We start from the raw sequence: 24,319 nt of genomic DNA on the forward strand, positions 1-24,319 counted from the left end.
TGTTGTGTGTTCTCCCTGTGTCTGCATGGGTTTCCTCCGGGTGACTGTCTGTGAGGAGTGTGGTGTGTTCTCCCTGTGTCTGTCCGGGTTTCCTCCCACAGTCCAAAAACACACGTTGGTTGGTGGATTGGCAACTCAAATGTGTCCGTATGTGTGTGAGTGAATGTGTGAGTGTGTGTGTTGCCCTGTGAAGGACCGGCGCCCCCTCCAGTGTGTATTCCCGCCTTGCGGGACCCACCGCAACCCCGAACTGGATAAAGGTTACAGATAATTAATGAATGAACAATTCTGACACTGTACATTGGACAATGGTCTACAATGGACCATTTCACATTGAAACTCTCAGAACGTGTTTGTTTGCATTTGAACTACTAAATTATTCAGCAAAAATCGTCTGTAACGTCCTTTATTCAGATAGAGACTACTGCGTGATCAGAGACATAACAAACAAAAACTCTAAAGCTTATTTTACACAATCCACTATCACAATGTGAGCTTTAACAGAAGTGGTCACAGAGGACTGGTCAAAGGCCACTAGAGTTGTTTAACCAAAGCACTTGACTTCAGGGTAAAGACAGAGAGGTGGATTATATAAATTGGTGTTTGATTAAGTTTAAAGGGGCAGTATTTAAGCTTGATGGAGGGACTCTACATTTCAAAAACACCTCAGGCTTTACAAGCTCATTAAGCCGATTGGAATTGAATCAAGGTAAAGGTAAACACACGCTGTTGGGTTACTGAGCATCATGGGAATCATTTTTGATATTTTCAAAGGTCTGTTTTATTGTAAGATTCAATATAGTGACCGTGAATGTCAGCGTGCTAGAGAACCAGATCAAGGCAGCAAAAGCAGCTGTGCTGTCAAGTGATTTGTGGACTACAGTGTTTATAAATTAGCTTTTGCATCACCGTTTGTTAGTGTCAATCAAGAGGGAGTACCATGCATAATTACCACTTAATGAACTGTAATTAGCTTTGAGTGCAGGTGGGTGTTGAAATGCTGTGGCATTGCTTCCTGTTGCTCACCCACTCTTGTCCAAAGGTCAGCTAAAAGGTCATCAGCCAGGTACCATCAGTCACCAAAATTTTGCTGCTTAAATCCCAGAACATCTCCTGGTGGTGGAGCAGTAGGACGTCCACCGACTTCCAAATGGTTTTCTCCTGTTACTTCCATGTCCCTCAGCGGGCAAACAGCTCCTACTATCAAAGCCACTGCATCCTACTTAATACAGTTATACAGTAATGATGTTAGAGTTAATGAATATTAATGAATGTATATAAAGATATTAGATTGATATATTTATAGTGTTAGAGTAAAGTCATTTATTCGTTGTCTGTAAGCGCTTATCCAGTTCAGGGCTGCGGTGGGTCTGGAACCTACCCAGAATCACTGAGCACAAGGTGGGAACACACCCTGAAGGGGTTGCTACCAACATGTGTTTTTGGACTGTGGGAGGACATCGGAGCACCCGGAGGAAACCCACACAGACACAGGGAGAACACACCACACTCCTCACAGACAGTCACCCGGAGGAAACCCACACAGACACAGGGAGAACACACCACACTCCTCACAGACAGTCACCCACAGGAAACCCACACAGACACAGAGAGAACACACCACACTCTTCACAGACAGTCACCCGGAGGAAACCCACGCAGACACAGAGAGAACACACCACACTCCTCAGACAGTCACCCGCAGGAAACCCACGCAGACACAGGGAGAAAACACCACACTCCTCAGACAGTCGCCCGGAGGAAACCCACACGGACACTGAGAGAACACACCAAACTCTGCCCAGTCACCCAGAGCGGTACTCACACCCACAACCTCCAGGACCCTGTAGCTGTGTGACTGCAACACTACCTGTTGTGCCTTAGAGTAAATATTTCATATATTATTGTTTTAATATTATAGTGTTGTAATATTTCTATTGTAATAATTTTAAATGTATTGTTCTAGAGTTATATGGTGATTATAGACGTACGTTGTGGTTGCATGTTGATTGCACAGTTACTGTAATTAGTAGTGGTAATGATGTTGTGTTTACGTGCTGATGCTGTAGTTATGGTAACGAGGCTCGTGAACAGCTTCTTGTGCATAAACACCTGTCTCTCGTGTAGACTTTATTACATAACAGAGATCGATACGTGCTGGCACGCGCCGCGCTCTCTGCATCCTAATTGCTGCACGAGACGTAACACACACACACGATTTCTGGTTTCAATATACTTGCGAGGACTTACATTGAATTCCATATCAAATATCTGAGTAATAAAGTAGTAATACGTAATCGGAAACTTGGATTTCATAAGCACAATATTCTCTTATTTTCGTTTTTACAAGTTTGAATCTCATGTCCTTTCGTTTCAAGGCAAGTACACACACACAAACACGCACACACACACTGCGGCAGCCCCTCCCCCTGCCCGTGGTTCCCCGTGACGTCGCAGGTTTTGGGCTCGTGCAACTCTCTGCAGGATGAAGCTGAGTTCGAGCCTCATCACCGGAGCATCATCATCCTCCTCCTCCTCCTACTCCTCCTGCTCCTCTGCGCGTGTGCTGCTGTGAACCGTCGGACGCTGGATGTGCACGTGCTGCAGAAGGTGCTGTTTTATTTGTTTATTCGTTTGATGTTTGAACTCGGAGTTGTTTAGAATGTGTATAGCGCGCGCTAATGACAGAGTGGAGATGAGAGATGGAACTTGGAGAGAGAGAGAGAGAGAGAAAGAGAGAGAGATGAAGCAGTAAATGACACTCTATGAATGACTGACTTGTCAGAAAGGGTGACCTGTCTGTTCTTCTGAACTCTGTTCCTAATGTTCTTACCGGTCTGCTCATTTTGTCAAGGTCCTGCTTGTGAAATGACACATTTAACATGTTTTAATGGAAAGCAGTGTGTTGATTTTTGTCCATGTTTGCTGTAGTAACTCTATGGGAAAGCTTGGGCTTTGATGGACTCAGGTACTGACCCAGACAGGGAGCATATATCAGTCCACTGGCATAAAAAAGCTGACACACCACTGACTGTAGCCCACTGCTGGACCACTCAGATTACTGTCCTGTACAGGATATAACTCATTTATTATCTCCTCAAACTGATTTTACATTCACAGAGACTTTTATTCTGGAAAACACACTAATACAAATATTACCAACAACTATGAGAGATATAATACTGAGTATAAACCTGATATACAATGATTAAATGATTAAAAATGTTGACACTGTGCTGGATTATAATAATTTACTAATTATATTTATAAAAAATAACAAAATAACTTAATGAAGGAAAAAATGTAAATTGCACTGTGAGTGGAAAAGTGCTAAAATGTGGCATTTTGTCTAAAATTCTGTTTAATCAGCAGCGGTCCGCTCAGAAAACGATGTGTAAAACACTAGTGAACCTTCAACTTTGCCCTCAGTGGGTCAACAGTGGTCTGCCGTCTCCTTGCTACCGGCTCAGTGCTAAAGAGGGGGTGGCGGTGGGTGGGGTCTGTTCCTCTTACAGATGTTTGACACTGAGCATGTTATTTATATTCATATTTTTAAACAAATCTCTCATAAATTATTTTTTATTTAATAGTTATAGTCTTTATAGTGTTACACGTTTTGGATTTAATATAATTACTGCAGTATATCCAATGTTTTAGACACCTCTTTTATGTAGTGAATTCTGCTATATGTCAGTTATTTGTCCTCCTATAGGGGGCACTGTCTAATAACAGACTACACACGGCGATTAGCATGTCCGGTACTGTCAGGGGTTTAAATGCTAAGCACCAGCTCTATGAAAGTGTCAAACTAATAAACACAGTGGAATTTGAGTTCCTAACTTGTGTTTATTGATAGTCAGAAAACATGTTATTTCTTACTAATTCAAGGAATAAGATTAAAACGACCGTTGGTCCCCGGTTTTTTTTTACCGCGGCGTTGTTCAGCTGTTGTCCACCAGTGACGTCACGGTTGCGTTCAAGAATTTCCGGAGCGAGCTCGGGTTTTTCCGTCAATTTAATAAAATTGTCTGTTTTAAAGCAAATTAAGCTGCTATTTTTATTTTAATTCATACTTATATCTGTCAGTAACTAAAATATTGTGAAATATTCATGGAGGTCCATTAAGTGGTGCTTAGCCTTTAAGAACACTTGGAAACTCAATATTTATTCCGACATCCAGATAGTAAGGATTGTTTTTAAAAAGAATGTATATTAGTTGTCTAAGATGGGAATTTCTAAACACTTAACATAAATAAAACCCAGAGATCCAAGAGATTTTCCGTGACGACTGGAAAGTCGAGCACTTTCTAAATGTGTTTGCAGAGCAGTATTTTTATTTATTTTTTTGTAAATCACTCTTGAAATTGAGAAAATTTAGTTTGAATTAAATGTATTTATTATTAGTGGAGGTAAAAGGAGTAGATTAGCAATAGTAGCAGATGTGGCTACATTTTAACACTTGCCAGGGCAAGTGTTGTTCTCCTTCAAGCGTGTTGAGTCACGTAACCCTGTTTTGAAAGAAGGCGCTGGAGTTTCACGTGTCTCAAAGTAATCCCCAACTTGGTAAAATTGTGTGATTTGTGGAGAACAAGGTAGTGGGTAATGAGAATGAGAAATCTGATGCAATCAGAAAATTAGGTAAAAAATAAAGAATAAATAAATATACATTAAATTAACTTTATATAACTGTTTTTTCATATTCTGTTCTCACTGCCGTTGAATCCACCTTCAGATCAGTTTTCATCTTGTGGGTAATTGGATATGTCACAGAGAGAGAGAGAGAGAGAGAGAGAGAGAGAGAGAGAGAGAGAGAGAGAGAGAGAGAGAGAGAAAGGGAGAAGAGCAGGGGAGCCTCCTTCTGAGAGAGTCACTCTCTGAAATATATGTGAAAGAGCAGAAAAGATCTGTCTGATACCAAACTGTCTCCCGCGTCAGAGCAATATCTGATCAGCGCTGATGCTGTCTGTGCAACAAGTGAAGACAAAAATAGCACCCATTTTTGTTCCCAGCCTGTATTCAGACAAGCCCCGCCTCTCTGGGTCAGTACAAACTATTAACCAATCAAAAAAGAAGACGGATCACTCCTAACCAATCGTGGTCGAGTTCTTGTGCACGGGGCGTGGCCTCACAGAATACGGGTGGAGAAGGCATAGAAAAATAACCTTGCTGTGCTCGGCGAGTCCTGTCTTTAGTTCATCCAGAACAGCACGCTGCTGCGGGAATAATACACACTTCAGCTTCGTAAGTCAGCTCTATCTTAATTGTACTAAGTTCACACCACAGTTAGGGGTTAAACAGAAGGGTTTGATATTGTAGCACATGTTTTAGGTTATTGGTTGTAAATGAAAGGCTGCTCCTTTCTCTTTAGACAATGCAGAGACTTCGAGAAGCAGAAACAAAGCTTCGTTTTGTGAGTTTTTTTGCAGTTGTTTTAAAGTTAAAGCCTCTGTTGCTCTGTTACTCCGGTGAAGTTGGTTTCAGATTCAAAAATGAGCAATAACCCATTACAGTAACAACTGTGAAAGATGTCAACACTGGTTTCATTTGGATTGCCTTTATATGATCATCCCTGCAGAAGATGTCCATTGGTTTTGTGTGCTGTGTCCTAAACAAGGCTGAGACTGCAGAGGAATACTCTGACATACTTGTCTTTTTTTGGATATCAAAAAACAACAAACTGTGAGCCTAAAGCAAGGGTGTCTGTAAAGGGTCATCATGGACTTAGGATACTGTCCAAAACAAGTAGCAACACATCTGATCTTATGCGTTAAATAAGGTAGCCTCTGCTTTCTGGGAATGTCTGCTCTGGATCTTTTTAAACGTGTCCTGTGGATACACCAACCTTTTGCATACACCTACTGTATGTACAAACCTGGCACAAGTTATGTCTCTCATGAGTGAAGTCAGACAATTTACTTAATTTTTACATTGAAAGTATTTTTTTTATTGTAACTATTGATGTAGTTTTGTGTGTATATAATTACAGAAATATTCTGCCAAATATTGACAGTTGGTCAATACAAATATTTAAAAGAACTGTTAAAAAAAGTTACTCAAATTATTCCCTGCCTCTGTTCTTTCAGAGCAATTTCACTAAACATTCAAAATCATCCATCCATCCATCCATCCATTATCTGTAACCGCTTATCCAACTTAGGGTCGCGGGGGGTCCAGAGCCTACCTGGAATCATCAGGCGCAAGGCGGGAATACACCCTGGAGGGGACGCCAAACCTTCACAGGGCCATTCAAAATCAATTGAAATTTATTCTCAAAAATGCATCACCACGGGCCAAGAATGGTTAAATTTACCTACGTAAGAGATGTAGTGTATGTCATGTGCGTGGTTCGTCACCTTCGTTTTTACTGTGTAGTGTAGTTTGTAAACGGTCCCTTAGCTCTCGCGGAGATGGCGGCAGCCCATAGAAAACAACATATTTCGCGTTTTTTAAATGGCAAACATTTCTGACATAAACTGAGTTGTAGCTGCTTGTCTTGGATCCCAAAAACAATACTCTGCGAGTATTAACTCATTTGCATGCCCCGTTTGAGAGCTATTGAAGAAAGAAATCTGAATATGCAAATATGAGATCAACTTTACCGGAGTTGCGCACTCAAGGTTTGCAGCTCTCTGCCCATTTTAGTCAAGCTGTTTGAGCGTCTAACCATTACTTTGACCATCCTTCCGAGTTTTAAACTCTTTAAACCAGTGTCTAAAAAGGGAGAACACACCACACAGACAGTCACCCGGAGGAAACCCACGCAGACACAGGGAGAACACACCACACTCCTCACAGACAGTCACCCGGAGCGGGAATCGAACCCACAACCTCCAGGGCCCTGGATCTGTGTGATTGCGACACTACCTACTGCACCACCGTGCCGCTGGAATAAGTTTAGACTGTTGTAAATGCATTATTAAGTCTTAAACTGTCAAGAAAGTCATTAAGCATAAATCTCTTTATAAACGAGTTCAAGGTATTTATCACCTAGGACGTATTTCTGAAACGCATTTGACATAAGATAACAATTTCAAAGAGGAAAAAAGATTAACAACTGCAGCGGAAATTCAACCAATCATGACCCAGTTATACACAGAGGCACAGCACAACTGTCTCCATCAGATAAAAGCACTTAGAGAGAGAGCGAGACAAAATCAAGATCTACTTTAGATATTTAAAAATCTTGTTTGTTTCAGTTCTTCGGCCGTGAAACCAATCGTTCAACATTGTGGGTTTTAAAAGGGTGTGGAGCTGATGAGACACTGTTACTGAGAAAAGGAAATAGATAGAAAAGAAAACTTTTTCAAATCAAACTACAGCAAGAGCTTAGATTTCACTTGATTTGTTTGGCTTATTAGAAGCAGGAAGCGCAACCAAATCCTATAACTGAACTTAAAATGTGTAGCTGCAGTTTTTTTGAAAGCAGGTCTCCTGAAAACAAGGAATCTGTAATAAAGATACATTATAGACAGAGAAAATACTAGGAACAATGAGTTGCTAGGACTAGTGTATAGACTTCTATTAGGAAAAGTGTGCACTCAGTAGCTGTTTTGACTTTGAGACATTAGCACAATACTGCACTTACACTCTTGAGTTTGTGTGTGTGTGAGTACAATGAAGTGTGGGGACGTAGGGAAACACACTTCACTGTGTGTGGACAGCGGTTAGTTGTCTATACGGTGTTCATTGGTCTCATCCTGTACACTGCTCTGGTCATGTGTGGTGAAGCTGAATGAGGCCAAATCACATTTCCATATTCCCACATTTGTGTTTATTCGGCTTAATCATTACTCTGCTGTTGTCCTGAGTCTGAAGAAATGTCTTCTTTGAGCCTTGGGTTTTTCTGCTGTTAGTTGACGGTGGAATGAAGGCAAAGTTCAGACGAGGTGGAGTTCAGCTCATTCTCAGCTCATTCCCCCATTCCTCTTTTTTTTAAACCAGGTCTGTGTTTGAAGGTGTAATGTTGGGGATAGTGTAAGGTACAGTCTTGATTTTAAGAGCAGCGTTGGTAGTCAGACATTCACATAAACCTAGTTAATAACATACACAGTTTTTAGATTGAAATGGTACCATCCATCAATTCATTCATTCATTCTTTGTCTGGAGCTTCTTCATCCTGGGTCATGGTGGGACCAGAGCCTACCCAGAATATTTGGATGCATGTAATGAACGTAGAGGCTAATGGTGACATCAGCAGTGGTAGCAGATGTTATATTTTATTGTATTGTGGTGAGATTGGGTTTGTGTCAAATATGTCCACTCTACTGTGATTGTGTGTGTGTTTAACACAGGAAAATGACCTTCAGTCTTGTTTTATGATCATCTCACTGCTGACTTTCTCACAAGTTTTCTTTCCACTGTCGAAGAGGACACACCCTTCCTCGCTTCTCAAAATCCAGTTTTAGTCGTCCCTACTTTTAAAGTGATCTAGAGGTGGTGAGGAACTCTGTACATAGTGCAGTTCTCCTCTGACTCCCTTCGCTCCTGTCTGTTTCATAAGACTGTAACCGTAAGCGTTTACTCTTGTTAGGCAGAAGAGTCTCTGGTTAGTCATTCTGAAATCCTATTGCTATGTGGTGTGTAATACACCAATTAGCTCAGGTGTGTTGCAATGTAGTGTACTGGGTGGGTTTTGTTTGTATTGAATGTGGCTGGGAGAGACAAGTGGATTTTAAATTCTGTAACAGCTGGCTCTGAACAGTGACTCTGACCACTCATGAAGGTTTGAGTGAATCTGTTTTTGAAGCGTTTACACCTGTATTTTGGTGTGTACACCTGTATACTTCCGACACATGAAAAGACCACATGTAAACAGGCATAAACTTTAATTACAAGCTCAATGTCATAATCGGGAATATAGAAAGAGAGTCACGACATGGTCTGATTGATTAAAAACATCTGAAGTAAAACTACACGATGCCCTTCTTCATACTTACTGTGTGTTCATTCCAATAACCCATTTCCATAGTTACTCTAAATAGGTTTCCATGGTTATTCATTCATTCATTCATTGTCTGTAAGCGCTTATCCAGTTCAGGGTCGCGGTGGGTCCAGAGCCTACCTGGAATCATTGGGCGCAAGGCTGGAATACACCCTGGAGGGGGCGCCTGTCGTGATGATAACAGCATAATCATAATTTTTTTATATACACTGTTTAGAAGCAGAACCTGATGGACACACCTATATTTTTTTTGCCACATCATTTAAAACTAAAGTTGTTAAAGGACTTCCAAATTCATCCATTACATTTATTTTCAAAAGGAATTACTACTATAATTACAGTAGGCAATATATTTCTAACTTAAAAAGGAGTAATCAAAAAATACATGAACTCAGTCCTGAACACATCACTGATGAAATGTTTCATTGTTACTGAGGCAGGATGTCCAGTCTGTGTATTACATCCCGGATTCAGTCAATAATGTCAGTTCTTCAGCAGATGCAGGTCTTGACTTCTAAACCACAACACGTATTGATGTCCTAGCACTTGAGGATGGTCCGAAATAAACGCGTGACATTGCACAAGCTCTTTAGCCGATGCAATGTTCCATTAGTTAATGAAGGGCCAGGATGCTCCTGACCTTAATGACGTGTTTAACCTCAAAGATTTCCTTAAATCCTCTGCTCAGACTCTGATAGAGTCACGAGGAAATACAGAGTGTGCTGTAAACACTGGTAGGAGATAAACTATAAAATAAAAATTCTTGGCCAAAATGAATCAAAAATTCAGGATATAATTTGGCTGAAAAATAGAATAAAACTGAAAATATATAAAAACAAACAATATTTTCTGGAACCTAAATTTCTTAAGATTTTTACGTTCCACTTTAAATAGCGTAGGTGTTATGTGCTAGTGTATAAGAAAAATGAATTAAAAGGTGGTGAATTTCTTAGCGTCTAATTTGTTGTCGTTTTAAAATGCAGACCTCCTTTGTAAGTGGGATTTAGTGTTTGAGTCTCTGCGGTAATGATGCTCTGGGTATGTGCCACAAACTGCATTTATAAACACTGTTTACAACTATTTAATCCTAATTATTTAAAGTCAAAACTGAAAGAGACATTTGGTAGTTTTTTGGCCAGATGAGTTGAGTGGACTGTAATGTCAGTGCATTCCTATATAGAACTAGCATTTTATTTTCTACATCACATCTGTCAAACTCTATGATTTGATGTGGCCCACAAGAGCTTAAAAAATCTGATTGACTGCAATTTAGTGCCTTAACGCAGTCGCTTCATGGGTAACAATCAGCATGAATTGTGGGAAATGGAGTTTATGGTCAATGCACGCTTTTAGACTTAATTATTAATTATTCCGCCACTAATTCTAAAGCGGGCGGCACGGTGGCGCAGCAGGTAGTGTCGCAGTCACACAGCTCCAGGGGCCTGGAGGTTGTGGATTCGATTGCCACTCCGGGTGACTGTCTGTGAGGAGTGTGGTGTGTTCTCTCTGTGTCTGCGTGGGTTTCCTCCGGGTGACTGTCCATGAGGAGTGTGGTGTGTTCTCTCTGTGTCTGCGTGAGTTTCCTCCGGGTGACTGTCTGTGAGGAGTGTGGTGTGTTCTCTCTGTGTCTGCGTGAGTTTCCTCTGGGTGACTGTCTGTGAGGAGTGTGGTGTGTTCTCCCTGTGTCTGCGTGGGTTTAGTCCGGGGGACTGTTTGTGAGGATTGTGGTGTGTTTTCCGTGTCCGCTTGGGTTTCCTCCCACAGTCCAAAAACACACGTTGGTAGGTGGATTGGCGACTTAAAAGTGTCCGTAGGTGTGAGTGTGTGAGTGAATGTGTGTGTGTCTGTGTTGCCCTGTGAAGGACTGGCGCCCCCTCCAGGGTGTATTCCCGCCTTGCGCCCAATGATTCCAGGTAGGCTCTGGACCCACCGCAACCCTGAACTGGAACAGTGTATGGCTCAAACAAAGAGACAGACAAGCTCCCAGAAATATTAGAAACAAAATCCATGAGCATGTTTACAGTAAAAGCCTTGTTAGTGAAGTATGAAGGCAAAAAACAATAACTAATTTTTTATTAATCGTAATCGAGGATAAATATTCATTAAGTGTAATATTGATTGGTCATACTGTCATATACTTTCAAGCTATTTCTCTTCATGTTTTTAAACAGGAGCTGAAGCCGTGTCATAGTGGTGTTAGGATGTAAACTAAATTCATCACCTCTAAGGAACAGCATCTTGGAGGTGATTTCTTTTGATATCTCAGAGTCACCTTCTTGGAGGTGACTCCTAGGTTGCTCCTAAAGCATATAAATCTGAAACAAGACTTTCCAGGGTTTCCTGTAGCCATAGCGACAGCTGTCTTTGGTGTCCGCAGTGGCGCTGAATGAGCGTATCCTGTCGGGTTCCGTGTAGGTGGGAGATTGCAGTAAAATACAGTACATTCAGTCTGTTCCTTCTGTGATCGCTCTCAATAGAGCAGTACATCTCACACCCACCACTGCTCTCAGTCAAATATAACAAATCAACATCTCTGGAACATCACTGTATAGGAAATTTTAATAATACGAAATCAGTAATAAAGCTGAAACAAGTGCATTTTCTCTGGGAAGTTATAGGCTTTCATCTGCCTGCACCCTGTACAATGCCAAGCGCCAACTAGAGGAGTGTAGACCTCCAGCACTGGGTTGTAGGGCAATGGATCAGTGTTATATGGAGTGATGGGATATTATTCATAACTTTCAGAAAGGGGCTGTGTGGCTTTTGTGGTGAAAACTAATCATCCAACATCAGTACCTGGTTTCACTAATGTTCATGTGACTGAAATCCATAGAATCCTCACAACAATGTCCCAACACATAGCATAAATCCTTCCCAGAACAGGTTACTGCAGCAAAGGTCGCTTGAATCCTAATAATAACCTTAATTTTTATGAGAAATACTCAATGACCCAGTGTCTAAAAACTGTAGTCTATGTACTGATAGATTTTAGCCCAAATCTTTTTCAAATCTGTCATAAAAATATTCGTCTTGCATTCTGTAGTGAAAGGAAAACAGATGAGGATCTTTATACTCTGCAGAAGTCTGTTACCTACAACTATAATTTTTGAAGAATTTAGAACTCAGCAAGTCTCTCTAAAATGGATCTGTGTTTTGTTTTACTACAATTTTACTACGATATTATACAGCAATTAAAAAATTAGTTCCTATTTTATCACTACTTTTATTGCAATTCTGATTTAAATACTGATTACACTATCACTGCTACTGCAGTCTAAACTCCCTCCTGATATCATAACTGGTGAAAGAGAATCAACAGATGAAATGTGCCTGTGCTTATCACACAGCAGGATTCAGGAGCCATTTCCTTAATGATGTCATAAGATGAGCCCGGAGCAATGTGCAGAGACTGCAGAGGAAATTAAAGAGCAGTACAGACTGGCATTATTTCATACAGAAAGATTAATAAAGAGGTAGTTCACTGTGAAGGAAAAGATGATGGTGCAATATGTAAAAATGAATGAAGTAAATATTTCCCTCCACACAATGTAGAACGGGGGGGGGGGGGGGGGCAAACTCATTTTGACAGAGGGCCACATCAGCAGAATGGTTGCCCTCAAAGGGCCAGATGTAACTGTAAGACAGTGTAAATGTAACTAAATGTAATGTAGAATAAATGTAAGTACTCCTTAATGATAAATAACTCTGAATTTATTACTTATTCAACTTATAAATATTTGCATAGATGTAAAAGTATGTTTGCTTGTTGCTCTGTTAACAACGTAAATCCTGTTCATTTGTGAGGTTAAAAAACTCATATTACTCCATCAATCAACGATCAAACTAAATTTGTTGCTTTTCTTGAAGGCTAACTTTGGCATACTTAGCTCCGTGTTTGGTATCAAAGTGCAGACATAAATTGTACTCCTTGACAACTGCCACCGCCTCATAACACAAAACACAAACCGGTTTTTCTCCTTGAAGCACAAACATGTTTTCACTTTCTCTCTTGAAACTGTCTTCCATCGACATCAGTTTTTCATTTCCTGGACATTTTGGGATCAATATTTGTATAATATTTGTACAATATTTGTATATCAGGGAGAACACACCACACTCCTCACAGACAGTCACCCGGAGGAAACCCACGCAGACACAGGGAGAACACACCACGCTCCTCACAGACAGTCACCCGGAGGAAACCCACACGGACACAGGGAGAACACACCACACTCCTCATAGTCACCCGGAGGAAACCCACGCAGACACAGGGAGAACACACCACACTGCTCACAGACAGTCACCCGGAGGAAACCCACACAGACACAGGGAGAACACACCACACTCCTCATAGTCACCCGGAGGAAACCCACGCAGACACAGGGAGAACACACCACACTCCTCACAGACAGTCACCCGGAGGAAACCCATGCAGACACAGGGAGAACACACCACACTCCTCACAGACAGTCACCCGGAGGAAACCCATGCAGACACAGGGAGAACACACCACACTCCTCACAGACAGTCACCCGGAGGAAACCCATGCAGACACAGGGAGAACACATCACACTCCTCACAGACAGTCACCCGGAGCGGGAATCGAACCCACAACCTACAGGTCCCTGGAGCTGTGTGACTGCGACACTACATGCCCCCCTTTTCTGAATGTTGATTTTAATTAATTTTTCAATATATTGCCCGGCCCTATTTGAAAGTGTAACATTCCCTGTTTAAAGCTCCTGAAAAATCCTCTCTTCTCCCCAGACTCTGAGGGTTTTACTTGGTGTTTACTCAGCTCTGCTCCTGCACTCAGTGCTGGAGAAATAAGGCTCCTATTTTTACACTAATCTCTCGCCTTAATAGCTTCTAACAGGTTTAGCTGCTGTGTGACAGGAAGCTAACTCTCCTCTGAAACTCAAAAACCCAAACAGTCTGAGTTTACAGACTGGGTGAGATGGCGTGTCCCCGCACCCCCAGGATAACCTATACAGCACCACAGGGACTGCGGGTATATATAGCTCAGTGGGTTTATACACCTCACATGGTAATGAAGCAGGGAAAGAGTTAGATTCTTCCATTCATTGCCTGTTTGTAATCCAGTTCAGGCTCGCGGTGGGTAACAGCCTATCTGGCATCACTGGGCACAAGGCCACACCCTAGAGGAGGTGCCAGTCCTTTGCAGGGTGAAACACACTCACACATATGGGCCCTTTTGCGTAGCCAAACTGCTAACATGTGTTTTTGGACCATGGGAGGTGTTTTGGACCATGTGTTTCTCTAATATCCTCAATTTCAAAAGAAATGTTGCACTATTAAGTCAGAGTCCAAGTGCTTTAGGCCTCATAATGTCTGAATCTGCTTGTTTGCTAAGTATGCTTTGTTTCCCCTAATTCAGAGAAGCATGAGCAGGGATATGACTTGTAATATGAATATGAGTTTGGAGGAATATGAATGAGCCTCTGGGAGACACGTGAGGCCTAAGCTCCTAAAGACCATCCAGAGTCGTGTTGTAAACTGGTGCAGGATCGTTCGTTATCAGCTTTCACTCTTTGGCTAGCTGCCGCGTTTCATCAGCTGAGGCTGAATTTCTCTCACTGGAGGAAATAGACAGTTAAAGGGCTCATTTCATGAAAAAGAACCCAGACATATACTGAAGTAAGCTGCAAAACGGAGCTGTTTGGTATTGATTGTGGCTGTGAGGCAATGCCCATGAATAAATTTACATACATATAACATTTGCATATATATTGAAACCTGTATTGTATCTAAAAGTTAACAGATGTCAGGAAATGGCCATGTGAATAGGAATTATGAACTGTTTTTGAAGCAGACACTAATGTAGAAGTGTGCAAGTGGGATAGATGTCTGTGGTAAGGTGTTGGAGTGTTGGACTGCTGTTCTCTTTGGCTCAGAGTTAAAAAGATATTCTGATTGAAAACATGTCCTTGAATCGTCAAGTGGAGCTTCAGCATCTCTCTCTCTCTCTCTCTCTCTCTCTCTCTCTCTCTCTCTCTCTCTCTCTCACTCTCTCACTCTCTCATCCATATTACAGGGTTTCATCTGTGCATGAATTCCCTGTTTTTGTGTCCGCTTCAAAATCTCTCTCAACAGTTCAGTGGCAGTGTTACATTAGATTATTAAGAAGAAATAGGCTATGGACAACAAAATACCTCTATTACAATATACCTCTATCTAATACCATTATAGAGGGTCTTTTACTCTGGAATCTTTATCACACTCTTTCCATATTTCTCTTTTACTCTCTTGCTCCCATCTCTCCCCTATATTTATTCCCTTCCCCCCCCCCCCTTACGCATTTGTCTTTATCCCTCTTCATCATTTTCTATCTCTCCTTTTCCCTCCTTATTTATTTTTCTCTTTTTCTCCCCTTTCTCTCTTTGCCTCTCCCTTTTCTGTCTCTCTCTTTTGCTTTTGTCCTCACCTCTTTCTCCACATTTCTTCCATCCTCTGTCACCCTCCTTCTCTTCCTGTCCCTCGCTACCATCCTCCCCTGCTACCCTCTCTGTTTTTCTCTTAGGTCTCCTGCAGTGTGGATTTGGATCGAGCTGTTCTTCAGTCTTCTTAAGACTCTCACTCTCTCTATCTATCCACCGCTCTCACTCTCTCTCTTTCCCTCCCGATGCTGGTGTGCTGCGGCTGACCGATGGGCCGCTCTCCGGTCAGCCTGTCCAGACTGAAGCTGGGGCGGTTGAAGGTAGTGAGGAGGCAGCTGCTGCAGCGTTATGAGCACCAGCCGTTCGTGTCGTGTCTGGCCGGACTGTACGGCTGCCAGTGGAGAAGATACCAGAGAGCTAAAGCCCAGCCTGGAGAGTGCTGCTGCAGCCGGGTCAGACCTCATACACAAACAAACACATACACACACTTTACATGCGTAACTAACTCTCACTGTTATATATCAGCAAGCATAACGTAGCTGGGTGCTTACTGAGTTAATTTACAGTCGGCTCCCAAAGCCTGAGGCCAGAAGTGAAAGAGATTCTGTTTTGCCTTATTTTTTAAATCACAAACGATATTATCAGCTGATAATGTCTTAAAAATATTTTACATGAATTTCAGAATGTTCAGGGTCAGAGTCAAAAGTCGCAGGACACACCTTTATCTGAATATAAGCACTACTTAATGGACCTCCATGAATATTTGACATTATTGTAGTTACTGACATATATAAGTATGAATTAAAATGAAAATAGCAGCTTAATTTGCTTTAAAACTGACAATTTTATTAAATTGACGGAAAAACCCGAGCTCTCTACGGAAATTCTTGAACGCGACCGTGACATCACTGGTGGACAACAGCTGAACAACGCCGCGGTAAAACACCGTTATGACTGACTGTTATGACAGTATCTAGCTAAATAACCAACATTATTCATGACAATAGCCTAGCAATAAGCTAAACTCAAATTTAGAGGTACCGTTATTCTTGTAAATGTGATCGAAGTCGAACTCGAATTCATCCGACACTATAAACCTCCGTAATGCAGCTACGTAGCCGAGTATAATCTGAGCCACCGAGTTTAGCGAGTCAAGCTAACGTTAACTAACACCAACTAAAACAGGCGAAGTGAGTGTCCTTACCCTGTTTACCTCCATGTTACAGAGGCTCTGGAACACCTTTCGTTGGTGTCCTTACATGCCCATATTGTTGGAAAAGCGCCAGTGAAATGAGCTACAGATAACGGAGTGAGCGGATGGTCCTTTCCAAAGTGCCCGTTTAAAGTTGACAAATTGAGTCCATTTTCTGGATATTTTGGGATCTTTGGGCCATTTGTGCACAGATGTCCCACTGTACATTGAATGATTGCAGCCAAAAACAACACACCTTTTCGTCATTTTGCATTAAATTAAGTGCAGCTTCTAGAGTTGTTGTCCACCATCTACGTCACAGGCAAGACGCCTATTAGAGTTTCCCAACACCGTTGGGGGGGGGGCAACGGTCTTTTAAACCTTATTCTTTCAATTAGTAAGAAATAACATGTTTTCTGACTATCAATAAACACAAGTTAGGAACTCAAACTCTACTGTATTTATTTGTTTGACACTTTCATAGAGCTGGTGCTTAGCCTTTAAGGCTGGGTCTGGAACATGGCCGCCATCTTGAAAGCCGCAATGTTTTCCAATGGGAAGGTGGTCTTGTAGCATATCAAAGGGATAAAAGGGTATCTTATGACTTTTGACTCATCCTGTATTGTAGAGTATCTTCCTTGTAAAGTAGACCTAGAAACAATGAAAGCAAATGTGTTTCACTAAATAACACTGAGCACTTTGAGCAGAAATGAGTCATCCATTTAGTCCATCCAGATATTTTATCCACTTGTGCTCTTTAAATGTAGCTTTGAAAATTGAAACAGTAGACTAATATCACAACTGAAAAACTGAAATCCTGCCTTTAAAATGACTCTGAACATAGAAGGCAAAGCATGATGTTGTTTAAGGCAGAACACACTGAAAAGTGTCCATTTACTTTGCTCATTCAGCTAGCTGTGTGGAAATTTGGTCATGTTTGAGTACCCAGTTCCTGATTAGACACAAGTCTCTCCCACACTTAGCTATACCAACAATTCCTGTCCTGATATACACTCTGTATGAATACAGCCCCCATAAAAATGTGCTGAATCCTCTCCAGATGTTGGGCTGCATTATAGACAGCTAATTTGCTCACTTTTACTGGGTTTGCTAATGCCACTTTTCTCCATTGTGCTGAGCTCTACAACAATTCCACACTCTGCTGACACATTCACAGTTTCTCTAACAGAGCTTTCTTCACTCATGTGCCCTGAGACCTTTAGAACTGAAACCTTCTTTTTTGACTAAACGTTGTGTATATAAAGGTTGCTAAAACTCAAATATTGTTTGCATTATAATGTAGTTTTACTATTTTTCTGCCCAACCTCTGGATGACTCACAGAGTATCAGGCTATTGATTTATTACGGGGGTGTTTTGGAGTTTTCTGAAGGCCATATAAATAGAACATGCTTCTGCAGAGTCCCCTCTCACTGACTCGGCTCTAAATCAGCTGTCTCAATTTTTACTGAAAGCTGTTTTTCTGCCTTTCCTGACTGTTTCAGTTGGAATGTGGAAGTTTCAGCCTCCTCATTGTCACGTTTTTCCTGACGCTGGTGTTCCTGTACTTCTGGAGCGAGGCTCAGAATGACTACAATGACTTTGACTGGTAAGCTGTAGAGGTGGGAATCACGAGAAGTGATATTAAATTATGTATAATACACAATATACTCGGACACCTGCTCCAACATTTTTTCTTCTTTGCTTCTCTGGGGTGGCTTCCGACTAGGTGTTGGAACATGTCAGTGGAGCTTCGATAGTATTCTGCCATGAGAACGGTAGTGAGCTCAGGTACTGATATTGGATAATAAAGCCCCCAACTTTTGGCTGTGGCTCATTGGAACCATGTTCTCTGTAGCGATGGAGCTGCATCAAATACATCAGATGTGTAGCAGCATTGATTGTGATCCAGATCTAATCATCCAACGTCAGTACCTGACCTCAGTAATGCTTTATTGGCTGCCATCAAATCCCAACAGCAGTGTTCCAATATGTGGTTTAAAGCCTTGCCAAAAGATGAGAATTTTTTTTACTGCAGCAAAGGAGATCTATTGGAATGAGAAGATGCTTACTGTCCTTTGATCTGATTAATAGGATTAAGATCCCTATAATTAAGCCTGAAAAAAAAGTATAAGAGGAAAACAATGTACCATATATTTTACCGAGGAAAGTCTGAATCTTCCTGGTTCAGTCCAGAAAGGGTTCTCCGACTCATGCAGGAACACCACATTATACTTGACAAGATTCACAGTATTGTACATCTGAAGCATGATTAATCTGCCATATGCTGTAAATATAAAATACACTGTAGAATATAGATACTCAACAGGCCTGTATTCTATAAACCAATCTACATTTATCTTGTTATGTTCCTTCAGGTTTAACTTTGGGAACTTGGGGTTCTGGTTCCCCTGGTCAATGGTGCTGCTGGTGGTATCTGCAGCGCTTTTCACCTACATCGCCCTCCTTATGGTGAGAATTTGGAACTGCAGCTATGCTGAACATTGGCTCTGTGGGATGTTTAACGTTTTATTTAATGTACAATTTTACGTTGGCAGGTCTTAGCAGTGTGCCTTCTCTCTGAGGGACAGAGGCTTTATCTGCACTGGAGTCACAAGGTGAACTTTAATTTCTCGGATGCTCCATGTATGTCCAAGAGCCCGTGGACACTCCTTCAGTAACATATCAGCTAGCTTCTTTAGTTTGTATATGTGCAAGCTTATATATTGTCATCATGCCCTAAACTGAGTCAGCTATTAAATAAATTCTGATAGACTTGTATATCAGTGGCGGATGCTGGTCTTTCAAGGAGGGGAAGCTCAATTTCGGCCTACATCATAAAATGAGTTGGTTTATTTATACGTAAATTCTACCCTCCGTTCCTTTTCAAGAAAATGATCTGTGACCCTGTCGTACCAACAAGGCGTCTTTTCCAGGGACTTGACTAGTGTCAATGGCCAGCAGAGCTAGGCTGCTTAAACGGCCTTGGCCCATGTGAAGTGTGTCCGCCTGTGAGTGCTTTATGACGGTGGAGGGGCTCAGCAGCACCCGCTGGACAGAAACTGCGATAAAGTCAGAAAGAGTGATAGAAGTCAGTCTCCAAACACAAGCAGCTACAAAAAACCCACCAGAAATAGAAGCTCGATTTGTCGCTAGTTTTCTTTTAACAAAGAAAATGCCGCTAAGAGGATTAAGAAAGTCTCCGGTTCAACTCAGAACAGAATGAAAATGTAATGCTCCCACGGATCTCTACACCAAAGGATCGCTGATTCGCTCATTTCGCTGTCAATCAAAAAGGGATTCAGCTTCAGACAGATCATCCAATCATCATGCAGAAGCTGAGCGTCCGGGCCAGCCGAGGCCAGCCCACTGCCCCATAGACCCCCAGAGACGCTGAGCGTCCGATGGGCGGGACAAAGCCCAGCATTTATCCAATGGCTCGTCTCGTTTCGCTGCCCTTCGCTGCTTCGCTATTGAACTCTGTGGACGCTCAGCGTCCTCACTGTTTAAAGCACCGTGAAGCTGCGGGAATGATTGAGAGGAAAGCCACGTCTTTACCAGTGATAAGAAGCTGATTCTGAACAAAAGTTGAGCGCGTTGTAGTGCATATTTATTCAATGACATGTACACACAACAGTATATATTTGATCAATTATTTTTTTTAATATTTTAGATGAAGTTGAGCTTCCCTTGCAGTCTTAGAGCAATCGCCTCTGTTGTATATGTGGTTTCTAACTGTAACTGACTTAAACAATAACTAGATCAAAACACTAAATATTTGTATTTAATTCTGTAATGTTTGAGTAACTGCCTTGTTTTTTATTTGTACAGATTGGTATTTTTGTGACCCTCATCTTCTCTGTCAGTGCCACAGCAGTGCTGTCAGATCTGTGGAGTAAAGAGTGGAAAACTCTCCTGCTCTCTTTTCAGGTCTGGCATTTTTCACAACCTTATCATGTGACTAACGGCCAAAACACATAAACACAAGGACTCCTGATATTCAGATATAAATAGCAGGTTTATGAGTTAAATGCTTGGCATATTTACGTTATTCAAACGTTTTCATTCTATTTACCATATTAACAGTCTCTGTTGTTTTAAATATAATAATAATATAGATGTGTTTTATTCCATTATTACAATTATTTGTATTTATTTATAAGACATATATGTTAAACATATAGTGTATATCTTATTTACAATCAATGTACGTTATCAAGCTATCCACCTTAAGGAGTGATCTACACTTTCCAATAATGAATTCTGAATATTCATTTATTAAATCTTTATTCAAGCTTTCTCAGTCGTTTTTGAATTTTCTTCAGCTCTGTCCATGATTCTGTACATGTGTGATTTATTACATTTTTATTTAGAACCTAATAGACCCCAAGGAATTACTTAATAAACTGGACAAGTTGATTAAATCATTTTATACATTCATTTGGAACTGAAATATTTTACTGAACACAGTGCTCACAGTGATTTTAGTGAACGCAGTGATATAGTAATATTGATGTTTGTTTTCTGCAGGTCACAGCACCTTATCTGCATGTGGGCGGAGTCTTATTAATGACCCTCCTGTCCTGGCCAGTAGCCTTACACTTCTTTCGAATGAATAAGAGATGTGAGTACTGCTAATTATATATATTTTTAATGATTTAATATATGGCTATTAAAATTCATAAATATTCTGAATATTATTGGAAGAACAGAGGAATCAATGAGAATCTATTTTGGGATTCGAACTCAGGAGACCTCTGCAACACTGCATGCTGAAATGTTGGTAGGGGTGACCCAGAAGTGAGGACTCACCACCCACCTAAATCATTTTCACCCCAGAGATCAGTGATGATGGGCAAACCTGGATAATCCTGAATATCCCCATGAACTCATCTTCACTCCATTTGCCTTTTTCAATGTGACATTTGATGATTGTGTTCTGATTACACACTAAATCCACAAATGCTTGAAGGGTATAGATGTGAGGAATGAGTTTAACATTTTTTAAAAACTGTTTGTATAAAAGGGCGGCATGGTGGTGCAGGAGGTAGTGTCACAGTCACACAGCTCCAGGGACCTAAAGGTTGTGGGTTCGGGTCCCGCTCCGGGTGACTTTCTGTGAGGAGTGTGGTGTGTTCTCCCTGTGTCTGCGTGGGTTTCCTCCGGGTGACTGTCTGTGAGGAGTGTGATGTGTTCTCCCTGCGTCTGCGTGGGTTTCCTCCGGGTGACTGTCTGTGAGGAATTTGGTGTGTTCTCCCTGTGTCTGCGTGGGTTTCCTCCAGGTGACTGTCTGTGAGGAGTGTGATGTGTTCTCCCTGTGTCTGCGTGGGTTTCCTCCGGGTGACTGTCTGTGAGGAGTGTGGTGTGTTCTCCCTGTGTCTGCGTGGGTTTCCTCCGGGTGACTGTCTGTGAGGAGTGTGGTGTGTTCTCCCTGTGTCTGCGTGGGTTTCCTCCGGGTGACTGTCTGTGAGGAGTGTGATGTGTTCTCCCTGCGTCTGCGTGGGTTTCCTCCGGGTGACTGTCTGTGAGGAATTTGGTGTGTTCTCCCTGTGTCTGCGTGGGTTTCCTCCAGGTGACTGTCTGTGAGGAGTGTGATGTGTTCTCCCTGTGTCTGCGTGGGTTTCCTCCGGGTGACTGTCTGTGAGGAGTGTGGTGTGTTCTCCCTGTGTCTGCGTGGGTTTCCTCCGGGTGACTGTCTGTGAGGAGTGTGGTGTGTTCTCCCTGTGTCTGCGTGGGTTTCCTCCGGGTGACTGTCTGTGAGGAATTTGGTGTGTTCTCCCTGTGTCTGCGTGGGTTTCCTCCAGGTGACTGTCAGTGAGGAGTTTGGTGTGTTCTCCCTGTGTCTGCGTGGGTTTCCTCCGGGTGACTGTCTGTGAGGAGTGTGGTGTGTTCTCCGTGTCTGCATGGGTTTCCTCCCACAGTCCAAAAACACACGTTGGTAGGTGGATTGGCGACTCAAAAGTGTCCGTAGGTGTGAGTGTGTGAGTGAATGTGTGTGTGTGTGTGTGTGTCTGTGTTGCCCTGTGAAGGACTGGCACCCCCTCCAGGGTGTATTCCCGCCTTGCACCCAATGATTCCAGGTAGGCTCTGGACCCACCGCGACCCTGAACTGGATAAGGGTTACTGATAAGGAATGAATGAATGAATGTTTGTATAAAATGTGAAAAATGTAGAATACAGATTATACTGACAATATAACTGTAAACAGCTAAAGAAATTGTTGACTTATATCAAACATGCTCCTAAGATTGAACCCTCAAACCAGTTTGGGTTATGTAAACAAGACAAAAATGTGTGAAGTTTTCAGTTTGGCTGAATCACACTTTACAAACAGCAGTATCTTTTTTTTTATCCAGCTCTTACTTAAAAAAAAGGAAGACAATTAATTCCTCTGATATAGGCTCTTTAATGCAGACTGGCACTTATGTACAGCATTGATTTCCCAGCTGCTTATGATGTATTAATGTTTATTATTGCAACATTGTACTCCAGCTTTTTTTTGTCATGTCATGGTTTTAAGAAATGCGATGTAGTGACGCATCACTTGTCCTTGGTGAGCTTTTCCCTCTCTCTTTCTATTTTTCTCTGTTCTTTCTTTGGTATTCCTCTCACTCCTCCTCTGCAGTCCTCTCTCTTCTCTTCCTCCATATGTGAGTGTCTGGTTGTCAGGACGATGAGGCTGACTCATGTCTGCTCTCAGAGGATGCATGATGAGGGGATGACTAACGATAGAGAGAGAGAGAGAGAAAGAGACAGAGAGAGAGCCACAGGCTTGCACCAGTCGTGTCACCCGTTCTATTGTTCACACACTACACTGACATCTTTCTCTCTCTCTCTCTCTCTCTCTCTTTCTCTCTCTCTCTCTCACTATTTTTCACTCTCTTTCTCTCTCTCTCTTTCTTTCTCTCTCTCTCTCTCTCACTATTTTTCACTCTCTTTCTCTCTCTCTCTCTCTCTCTCTCACTATTTTTCACTCTCTTTCTCTCACTCTTTCTCTCTCTCACTCTTTCTCTCTCACACACTCTCTCTTTCTTGCTCTCTCTCTCTTTCTCTTTTTCACTCTCTTTCTTTCTCTCTCACTCTTTCTCTCTCTCTCACACACACTCTCTTTCTCTCTCTCTCTCTCTCTCAATCAAATCAAATGATTATGTAATAATTATATAGGTTTGTAAGAGCTTTTGTTTACATCTTTTTTGCATTCTTTATTAAAATGTATAGATGTATATTATTATTTTATTATTATTATCGTTACACTTATATAGCGCCTTTCTAGACACCCAAGGACGCTTTACAATCCACACTGCTCAGAACGCTCAATTCACACACACACTGGCAAGAAGCGGCAGCCAAACGCGCACAGCGTACTCTCAACCAGAAACGACCGTCCACCTGGAGGACTGCATCGGGCACTAGGATTTAACCCAGGACAGAGCGCCAATCCATATCTGGGCTCACACATACAGACATTCATTCACACACCAGGACAGTTATTAGAGAAGCCAATTCACCTACCCTGCATGTTTTTGGACTGTGGGAGGAAACCGGAGCCCCCGGAGGAAACCCACGCAGACACGGGGAGAACATGGAAACTCCACCCAGATGGGACTTGAACCCAAGATCCCAGCGCTGGGAGGCGAACGTGCTAACCACCAAGCCACCGTGCCGCCCTATATACTGTATACAGCAAAATCAGACGTCACACTTCATGATAAATTTCAATTCAGATTAAAAGGAAGTATCTACTTTCAACCAAATAAGGAAATGTGGACTGAAATTTTGAAATCTGCACT

At 41.9% G+C, this 24,319-nt stretch overlaps 1 protein-coding gene across 1 annotated transcript in view; it reads left to right on the plus strand.

Annotated features, from left to right (window-relative positions):
• Positions 1–5,196: 5,196 nt before the first annotated feature.
• The window catches only part of gdpd4a (glycerophosphodiester phosphodiesterase domain containing 4a), a 32,590-nt gene continuing 13,467 nt past the window's right edge, over positions 5,197–24,319 (plus strand). The window contains 7 exon segments of the mRNA XM_066685115.1: positions 5,197–5,241; positions 15,483–15,791; positions 18,035–18,138; positions 18,908–19,001; positions 19,088–19,147; positions 20,361–20,459; positions 21,060–21,153. Coding sequence (XP_066541212.1) covers positions 15,609–15,791; positions 18,035–18,138; positions 18,908–19,001; positions 19,088–19,147; positions 20,361–20,459; positions 21,060–21,153 — 634 coding nt within the window. The 5' untranslated portion in view covers positions 5,197–5,241; positions 15,483–15,608.

Source organism: Hoplias malabaricus, chromosome 11, assembly GCF_029633855.1.
Source record: "Hoplias malabaricus isolate fHopMal1 chromosome 11, fHopMal1.hap1, whole genome shotgun sequence".
Classification (NCBI taxonomy): Eukaryota; Metazoa; Chordata; class Actinopteri; order Characiformes; family Erythrinidae; genus Hoplias; species Hoplias malabaricus.